The 10,358-nt window shown below is 38.8% G+C and overlaps 1 protein-coding gene across 1 annotated transcript; it reads left to right on the top strand.

Moving 5' to 3' along the window:
* The first annotated feature begins 803 nt into the window (after positions 1-803).
* LOC128141223 (olfactory receptor 4D1-like) lies at positions 804-1,751 on the top strand. Its single transcript, XM_052785830.1, has one exon. The coding sequence runs from the start codon at positions 804-806 to the stop codon at positions 1,749-1,751; it is 948 nt and encodes a 315-aa protein (XP_052641790.1).
* Positions 1,752-10,358: the final 8,607 nt, after the last annotated feature.

The following is a 10,358-nucleotide window of genomic DNA, read 5'->3' as shown; positions in this document are numbered from 1 at the left end:
GTCCTCACAGACACAGGGGGAACAGGGTGAACTAGAGCAGGTAGGGCAGAATAGAAGCCTTTCTTGTCCTGGAATGAGCACTGGGGACATAAAGGCTGTCAAAAGTACTTCTTTGTAGGGTCAGGGAATAGAATACTGTTCACATAGTAAACACTACTACATCATAAAATACGCTAAAGTATTTATTTTCTTAATGATTGCCAGAGCAGGAATCCCTTAGTGGCTATAGCAAACCCATTTTTGTTCAGACCCAGGAAAGTTCATATAGATTTCATAGTAACTTTGCCCCTAGCATCTACTTCGATGCTTAGACAGAATGATGTATGAGTGGCCTTTTTTAATTTTGTTTTCTCTTTGGAGTTCTCTGTGGAGGATAAGAATCAGGCAACTCTGAGACTGCAGACAAAGCAGTCCTACGTGGAATAAGGGCTCTTGGTGTGTGAATGGAAAAAGGTAATATTAGAAATAAGTATTGTTGCACCAAGGAGGGGCAAAGCCTGCATTACTGGGGAAATAGAAGCCTATTTGTGAAGACAGCAACTAGTTGTAAAGTTACACTGGATTTTAAGGGTATAGATGCAGAGGAGCCAACCTGAAGATCAAAGAAAACAGTTCCCAACACTGAGACTACCTCCACTGAACAAAATTTCCAATGTATAGTGCAGGTGTATAAGGAGGTTTCTAGGATGGGGGTTTCTGAGCCCGGGGAGGGGAAAGATAATCTCTTCTGGTGTTGAAAAGCTTGCTTTCCTCAGTCTGCCCTCTACTTTGTTCCTCTCACAGACATGCTCAGATGGTAATGAATGGAGCCACAGAATGTAACCAGTCCTGTGACGGAATTTGTCCTCCTGGGCTTCAACCACAGTCTTAAGGTTCAGCAATTCCTTTTCACTGTCTTCTTCATTGTCTACGTGATGACCTGCTTGGGAAACATTACCATCCTCACTACTGTTATCACTGACTACCACTTACACACACCCATGTACTTCTTCCTGGCCAACTTAGCATTCACAGATATCACCGAATCATCAGTAAATACTCCCATTCTATTGTCAGGTCTCATCTCCCAGCACAAAACTGTTCCATTCAAGGAGTGCATCCTTCACATGTTTTTCTTCCACTTCATTGGTGGTGCTCATATCTTCCTTCTTGCAGTGATGGCAGCTGATCGGTATGTGGCTGTCCATAAGCCCTTGCAGTACTTGACAATAATGAACCGTGAGTTGTGTTTAGGTCTAGTGGCAGGGTCATGGGCAGGTGGATTCATTCACTCTGCAACACAGATTGCTCTGCTTCTCCCTTTGCCTTACTGTGGTCCTAACACCCTGGACAATTTCCACTGTGATGTCCCACAAGTACTGAAAGTGGCCTGCATCGACACCTACCTGACGGAGCTGCTGATGGTCTCAAATGGTGGACTGCTCCTCATAGTAATTTTTGTCTTGCTGCTCATTTCATACACTGTCATTTTAGTCAAGATAAGGAGGCAAGTCACCGAAGGAAAGCACAAAGCTTTGTCTACCTGCATAGCCCAGATAATGGCAGTAAGCATAACATTCATTCCAGGAATATTCATCTATGCTCGGCCCTTCAAGACATTTGAACTGGACAAAGTGGCCTCCATCTTCTTCACTGTGCTTGTTCCAGTGCTGAACCCCATGGTCTACACCCTAAGAAATACTGAAATGAAAAAGGCCATCAGGAGACTTGTTTCTAGGGTTCTCTTCTCAGGAGAAAAGGGAATAGCTTAGCTCTCTGCTGAATGGTCACCTTTTTTCCTTGTAACTATTGTAACTTATCATTATTGAAATACCTGAACTTCCAGCAAAGACACTTACAGATGAGAAATCCTTTCTGGAGAACTAAGTCAGAGGAAATTCTGCTTAGGTCCCTTTACATTAAGTGCAGTTCCCATCAATACAGTCTGTGGAGTCTAGGGCAGGTTGCGTCCTCTTAACACTCAATAAGGTGTGCTGAATCTTCCCCTGAAATTCCCTTTTTGTTATTTTCAGGAGTAAAGGGATCCTGCTGGCTTTTCACTGGCATAATTTCTTTCTCTGTTACCATGTCTAATGCATAGTGGCTTGTCTTTTTGAAAACCAGTCACTTTACATCCTTGTCAGATAAAAATCAATCTATGCTACAAAATGATTCTTCTTCAGCTCACTTAATTCTTATTGACACAACTCTAAGTTGCATGTACAGCCTACTTTTGATCATTTGGAATATAGTACTCGTAGCTTCACTGAGAAGTCTAGTGTCATAAGAGATTCTTCCCAGGTTTAAAAATGCATCTTCCTATGCTTTCTCCCTTGCCTATGAGATGTTTGTTCCTCCTGCCTTATTTGGTTTAGAGCCATATATATTTTTCTCCTTTCCATTTTTTCCCCAGCAATATTTTAGTAGTGTGTGATGACAGTCTTTCCTAATGCCTGTAACTTGTGCCATTAATAGCCACTTGAAATCCTTCCTTCATATACTGAATAATACTTCCATATTTGGATACTTTAAGATACCCATGAACATTTTGATTCTTACCAGTATATTGTGACTGATTATCTACTAAGTTTTTGTTTACAATGTACAGCTACACTCTAAAGGACCAATTAATTCAATTTGACAGACAGTGTCTGTCTTATTTGTTTGTTCACACTTTGAATGTTATACTCCTTTAGACTGGGATTGTCTGTATCAGATTAATCACTATGGAAGAAGATAAGATCAGTTTTCTTAAACCAAACGAGCATGCTATGAGGAGACATGCTTATGGTCTACAGGTTAAGGAATGTGAGGGTTTTAGGGTCACAGAAAAGTTCTGGAAGCCTGCAGCTCCCTGAGATACTGTCAGACTGCTGGGATGAGTTGGTACGAGACAGCTATTGCAGAGAGATACCTGTAAGTCACTGAGTTGACTGAAACCAACCCTGTAATCAAGAAGTACAATGAGAAGGACAGAAATTTTTTTTGTAAAAAAATATTTTTTGATCATTGCTTTTCTACCTTAGGTAACCACTCTGAGGCATCTTTACTTCAAAAGTTAGTTCTTCTAATTTATATTTCAGTAAAAACTAACTCTGGAAGTTTTAAAGATTTTGGTCTTTAGGGAGTAACCACAAGTAATATATTTGAACATATCCACCAAAAAAAAAAGCTTTTATTTTATTTAGGTTCCACCACATCAACTAGACTCACCAAGACATTTTGGGTGAATATATCTTATTTATGGTCTCTGTGTCATCTTGACAAGGTTGACAGTATATGAGGCAATAAGGACGCATGAGGATGTGTACTTCTGAATTAACTCCCTATATTGCCGTTATAGTCAAGGGCATTACTGGGTTTTCCTTCAGTAGCTTTAAGATAGGCATTTAGTGTCACCTGAGGTACTCCAAAGTCTGTGAGATGTCCAGGTGTGAGACAACACTTAAAAGAGATCTGCATCCTTCTGAACTAGCAGCTGAAGACTAGGCTGAAGGTTTGTAAGCTGTCAAATGAATCAAGCCAATGAGTGCCACTCAATGTGATCACTGTATTTGAATTCCCACTTTTTGTTGCAAAATTATAGTTGTTTCTCTTTTGTATTAGAAAAGAATGTTCAAAAATATGTACAAACAAAGAAGTCGAAGGCTACTGTTAGATCTTTCTTAATCTTTTCTTTGTTGACAAACCCAAGTCCTTTAACCTCTCCTCAGAGGTCATGTGATCTAGAACTGTGACAATTTCAGTAGACCTTTGCAGTTATTTACTAGATTTTTTTTTTTTATTAAATGACAGGTTAGACACATACTTCATGTATAAATATCTACCTTTAAGCACAGAAATTAAAGAGGATTCAGTTGTGCAAGCATAGATATCTCAGTTTCATTTCAGAGGCGTCAAGGTATCCAAAACAGCCACACAGTGTTGGCAGATCTGATACAAAGTCTGCTAGAGACTCAATTCTGTCTTGCTGAAGATTAGGAAAGATAATCTACAGCACCTAAAATGACATGCTAAGTCGTGCTAAGACAATATCTCACTCATACCGACATTTCAGACACTGTTAAATGCTCTATCTGTCCTTGGGCTGTCAGTCTGTATGAACAAGAGGACTCCCACAGGTCTTTTGCCACATCAGCCAGGGCCAATTGGACTACTTTGATATTCCAAGGGTACCTCAAAGAGATTAAGGCACTTATGTATAGGCAATTGAATCTTATACTAAATGTCTGAATCTAGAGCTAAAATCCATACATAAATTTAAATAATCTTCTGCTGTCCTCCACCTTGCACTGTGTCTGGTTGGGATGGAGTTAATTTTTTTTATGGCAGCTTGTATGGTGCTGTGTTTTGGGAAGGCAAAAATGAGGAAAAACACTTGGGCTGAGATAGGCACAGTTTAATAAGTGAGAAAAATAAAAGAAAATAACAAGTGATGCAAAAGCAGTTTCTCACCACCAGCAGACCAATGCCCAGCCACTCTCAGAGCAATGGCTACTCTGGAAAAATTCCCTCCAGTTTTATTGCTGAGCATAATGTCATATAGCACGGGATATCCCTTTGGACAATTTGGGTCAGCTGTCCTGGCTGTGTCTCTGCCCAACCTCTTACCCATCCCAAGCTTACTTGTGGTTGGGGGGCAGCATGAGAAAGAGAAAAGGCCTTGACGCTGTGTAAGCACTGGTCAGCAATAACTATAACATAGGTGTGTTATAAATGATGTTTTGGTCACCAGTCTAAAACACAGCACCATAGGGGTTGCTATGAGGAATGTTAACTCCATCCCAACCACACCTAATGCATGCCTGCAGTCTTAACTCTTGAGAAGAATTTTGTGTTTTGAAGCAACAATTATGTTTTTATATTTTATTAGTAAATTGAAATTCAGTAGAAAGAAAGAAAGAAAAGAATAAAGAGGGGAACAGAGGAAGGGAGGGAGGAAGGGAGGAAGGAAGGACAGAAGCAGACGGTTTATGGAGAGCCACATACTGATCCAGAGCCATCACTATGAGGAGGATAGCCACAGCACCTACTGTGAAATGGAAGAAAAACATCTGTGTAATGCATCCCCAAAAACTAATGGTCTTACCCTCAGACAGGAGGTCCCATAGCATCTTGGGAAGAGTTACTGAGGATTCACTGAGGTCTATGAAGGCTAAATTTCCCAACAAAAAGTACATAGGTTTGTGGAGCTGTTGATCTGTGATTACTGTGGTGATGATGGTGACATTTCGAAGCCAAGTCATTGAGTAGATTATGAGGAAATTTGTAAAGATACTATACTGCAGCATGGCACTTTCAGTAAAACCAACACGGAAAAATTTTTTCGCAGTGGTGGCAGAATTCTCCTGCTCCAGTGGTACCCTGTAGCATGCAATCAACAGAAATAACACTAGGTGAACTAGTTATTACTCATTGACATTTTTATTCAGAAAAGATTACTTGATCTTCTATTGTTATTCATCAAATATGATAGGTCATTGAATTTCTTCAGCTCATTTTCTTGCATAACAGTTTGTACCTGTAGAACTCCTCTTTGCACAAAGTCTTCCAGTATGTACTTGAAAACAGTCAACCATAAGATTAATCTCATCTGACTCTAAACAGGAGGATTCAGTTCAGAATTTCTACACCTAAATTTACATGTCTGCACTCTACATGTCTTCATGTAAGTTATGCTTCAAATCTTTCATTATAGTCAAAAGAGGTGAGCATAATTTGACTAAATATAGGTGCCCAGTACCATTTTTGATGTTCATGCACAATCTTTCTATAGTTACAGAGCTGAGAGATGTGACACAGCATCTATGGAAAAGCTGTGTATCATGCTCTTCCGGAGCAGCAGCTGGAGACAGTTGGCATGTACCACCACAAAATCTCATATGGCATTACACATCTGTGTTTAGTCAGATGAATCCCATTCTGGGGATTTATCTATAAAGTCAAGCAAAGACTTGATCTTGATAATGCTTTCCCTAAAATAAACCACACTGTCTCAGTTGTCCATGTTCCAGCAAATATTCAGTCTATGGAATGGATTCAACTGGAATTTCCATAGAGATGTCCTATATCTTCCTTCCTTCCTTCCCTCCCTCCTTCCCTCCCTCCCTTCCTCCTTCCTTCCTTCCTTCCTCTTCTTCATTTATTCATTCATTCTAATGATTCTCCATGCAATTGCAGACCTACTCAATTTTTTCCCATCTTGTAACATAGCTACCTTTTTAATCATACCCAGAAGACCTCAGAAGTGCTAGAAAACTATTTTGATCCTTGCATTTATGTCAGTAGGAAGGCTGAAATAACATATCTAGCAGATTGTGGAGTTTCTTCTCTGAAACTGGCCTGGTTTGTTGCTTGTGATATGGATGATGAAGAGCTGTGATGGAAAACTTTCTCTTGGGAAAGCTAGCTTTGGAATCAGCAAAGATGATGTGAGGTGTGGATTCTTCAGTTACAAAAGAGCCATTTGTATTCTAAAGACATTTGTTATTCCTTGCAGAATTTTTGGAAGGGTCAAATTTCCTGCTGATTGCTAAAAAGATTGATTGCCTTGCAGATAACACTTCACTTTTATGTAATACATTAGACACTAAAATTAACAATAGTTTATCTTCAAGGACTTTATAAATATTGTGGAAGCTGCAAGGTGGCTGTCCTCAGTGTTACTTGTTCTTATTGGAAAATCAGAACTGTTTCTTCAGTCTCAATGCTCAATATAAATATGCTGGCACTCAGGTTTTTACCCCTGTCTTTAATGATGCAGTTTTCCTGTCAATATTTTGATATTTGTAATGTACAAGCCTCACCTTAGCTAGCTGCCTAAGCTGATTTCACACTGAACACAAAGAAACAATTATTTTCACCGAACAATGTTTTAAATGTTTTGGGTGTTTACCCCAGAGTAATACGAAATCAAGCTCAATAAGTATTGCTTTCTCCTCATACCGAATAATCCCACCTGAGGACTTGTCAAAGATTGCAGAGGTGCAACAGGTAGCTGTCTTGCTTAGTAAAACTGTCAGAATTGAATATGTGATTGGCTGGTTTAAGGCAACAGGGAAGGGGGTGCATGCCACATAACTTTAAGCCCTTAGCTAATTAGGAGTGCAGAGAGTGAGCAAGTGAGAAAGGACACAAGCAAGCAAGTAAGCAAGCAAGAAAGGTTGTTCACTGACATTTTTTTTTTTTCAGGCAATATGATCTGCTAGGTAGCACATTTGAATGCAGGGAGATAGGATTCATCTCACTTAGCTAAACATAGCTGCCTAAAATTTAGTTGACAAAGTCTAACCACATTGTCCAGACCCTATCTGTACTCAGCGGGAGAAGATAGTTACCTGCAAGGAGAATTTACCTCATGACAGTTGTCCAAGAGCTGCTCTAATTTCAAAAAGGGGAGTGACATCCATTTATCAGAGAAGGAGTAAGGGAGCTGGAGTTCAGATTTCTCTAGCTCTGGTGTAGGAGACAAGCTACTCTTTATCAAGTGCATGGGACAGCAATTATTGGATTTATCTCACTGCCTTGAGGTGTTTTAACGTTTGTCATCTTAGGCAATATCTACAATTTGCCAAGTGAATTACTTGTGTGATTTGCCTCCAATGCCTCTTCCCTGGGATTACTCACACTTCATGATCCAAGTCCATTCTCAGGTGGGATGCTCTGAAGCCTGGAGCAGTTCTGAGGAAAGTTAATTCCATTTTCAGTTTTGTACTGGCAGTAAGGTTGATACCACAAAAGCTTTGACTCTTTTCCCCAGAAACAATCTTGAAAAGCTATCCCAGCTTTTGCTGCACTCTCAAGCACTCCTGGATGCCCTTGCAGTATGTCTTGGATAATGGCACGTTTGTATTCAACATCATGTCTGAAACATATTTCTGGGTTGTGGTTCATGTACTTTGAGCCAAAAAATATACCAAAACAAAAAACAAACCAAATGTGAGCATATAAGAATAATTATTATGCTTTAAGATGCTATATAGGGCTCAGAGGAAGATCTAGCTTAACTGGACGTAACATGAATACAGAGCAGTGAGCATGAGCTGCACTGCCACATTCGTTTAGAGGGAAAAAAAATAACTCCTTAGGACAGATCTTTATGTTAGAGGTAAATACATCATGCTGGATCTGACAGCCCAAGTGAGATGAGGTTGATGCATCTCCACGTCCCGAGGTCCAACCAGTAGCAAGGCTGAAAATGTATTCCCAGTAGGCACACACACACACAGAGAACACATACACACCATGTGTATATATATATATATATACATGGCCAGTACACAGAGCACTTACATGAACACAGAAAGTACCAACAGCCTCACACTACTCCCCTCTCTGTCTGGACAGGATGGAAGTCCACTGGTGAGAATATATACATATATATATATATATGTATGTATATACATAAGTACAAGGTGAATCCTCCAGCAGCTTGGCTCAAACACTCAGTTGCCTAGTAGTTGACCCCTGGATCCCAGTCTCCCTAGTTGTTGGCATCTAATACAATGCTGGTTGTATTCTAAGAGTAATTATTTAAAAAGAAAAAAGAAAATATGAGGTTTGAAGAAATTTCTTATCTATATCTCATAAAATCTTAATTGTATCTATACAATTATAATTATAAAATAAAATCTTAATTTATTCTCTATAGTTTATACAATTGGCCAAGTCAAAATAGTAAAACAACTACTCCTTCCAAAGGAATATATTGACTAGGGCAGGGCAGTTGCCAGGTAGGACTTACAGGTGTTATCTTAGCTCTCAGGAGCTAAGAAACTAAGGTTACATTATTGAAAAACAGGTAGAGTCTGGTCATCCAAAGTCTAGTGTGATGAACCAACCTACAGTCAGGGATTGCTGTGATGAAAGGCAGACTTGTGTAGTTTAGACTTGTTTAGTACAGGTGTCCAAGTGTAAACTAGTTATTTTAGGTAGTTTTAGCACCCAGTAGAGGTGTAACCTGACCCCCATCCAAACACTAAGTAAATACATTCCTAAGCCTCACTCATTTGGGCAATAACTCCAAATAGTACTGTAACCTTAAATTACATTTAAATCTGTTCCTAGTTATTATCCTGTTGTAACTAATTGTGGATCCAAACTTAATCTTGCATTCTTCCCCAGTGCTACTTTATCCCTTGTCCTGGTTTTACCCTAGTTTTAGCCTTAACTTAGTGAAATCTTTGACCTCAAATGGAACTAATTCTGGCTTTCCATCCTATTATAAACCTCAGTTTAGGGAACAAAAGATAGCTTTGACTTTAACAATACAATAATGTGAGTTTCAAAAGCTAGGACATTTTAGAATAAAGTATATTACAGTTGTCTTCCCTCTCGGGAACAATTATCCCAACAAATATTTTATCCCTCAATGAATTAAAATATTCCTCGAATTTGAAAAAAAAAAGCAACATTAAAAAGGAAGTACATTGGTTAATAAAAAGCAAACAAACAAAACAAACTTTGAAGGTAAAAATACACAAAGCAGCCACAAAGATAATGGTTTCTAAATCACCTGCACATTAACAGACATCATCTGAAGAAAATATCAAGTTCAGTCCAATGAGAATGTAGTAATGCAACAACTGTGAAACAAAGAGAAACTAGTAAAGAGTTTTAGTGAAAGTTAGCAAACAGACATCTGTTATAAAAGACATGAAGTTCCTTTCTTGCCTCAGTGCAGCTGACTGCCAGGTGATTCAAGGTGGTGTTTCTTCTTTTTGGTACCAATACAAAGAGACTCAGGAATGAGAAATTTGCCCTATAGAATTTTGTTACGGAAATATTAAATTTGATATGAATGAAGTATGAATGGAGATCTGTGTTTGAAAGCCTCAGGAGAAACTGTAGAAAGAGGGTTAAAAGAATAGTGTGTTTTAATTACTATGTTATATTGATGTGATTTAATTCAAACAACCATAGAGCACAAAGCAAAAAAAGAAACAGGAGCAAAAAAGATAAAACTAGATGAAGAATAGGACTCAACCCATAAAATACCTACATAAGAAGTAGAAGGATGGTGAAACTGAGGGATTTTGCACACCTCGGGGTTGCATGCCAGTGATAATGACCAGACCATTTGGACACAAGCATCTTAATAGTTATGGGTGTGTAGAAGCAGAAATGAGTGAAACCTTTGTGAGAATGAGTATGAACGAATGAAATCAGATGTTTAAAATTATTATCACCTTCCCTTTCTAGAAGATTTCACCTTGTAGAGTGCTGCATTAATTGCATATATCCCAAGGTCATATACATACACCTCCCTACATATCAATGAAATTTCCACACATTGAACAAAATTTCCTCCAAACCACTAAATGTAGGAAGGGTTCTAAAGCTTATTCCAAATGGAGCAGGTACTTTGGCTTGGTTAATAG

The sequence above is a fragment of the Harpia harpyja genome, chromosome 4, assembly GCF_026419915.1.
Source record: "Harpia harpyja isolate bHarHar1 chromosome 4, bHarHar1 primary haplotype, whole genome shotgun sequence".
Classification (NCBI taxonomy): domain Eukaryota; kingdom Metazoa; phylum Chordata; class Aves; order Accipitriformes; family Accipitridae; genus Harpia; species Harpia harpyja.
This window is presented reverse-complemented; position numbering and strand designations above follow the sequence as displayed.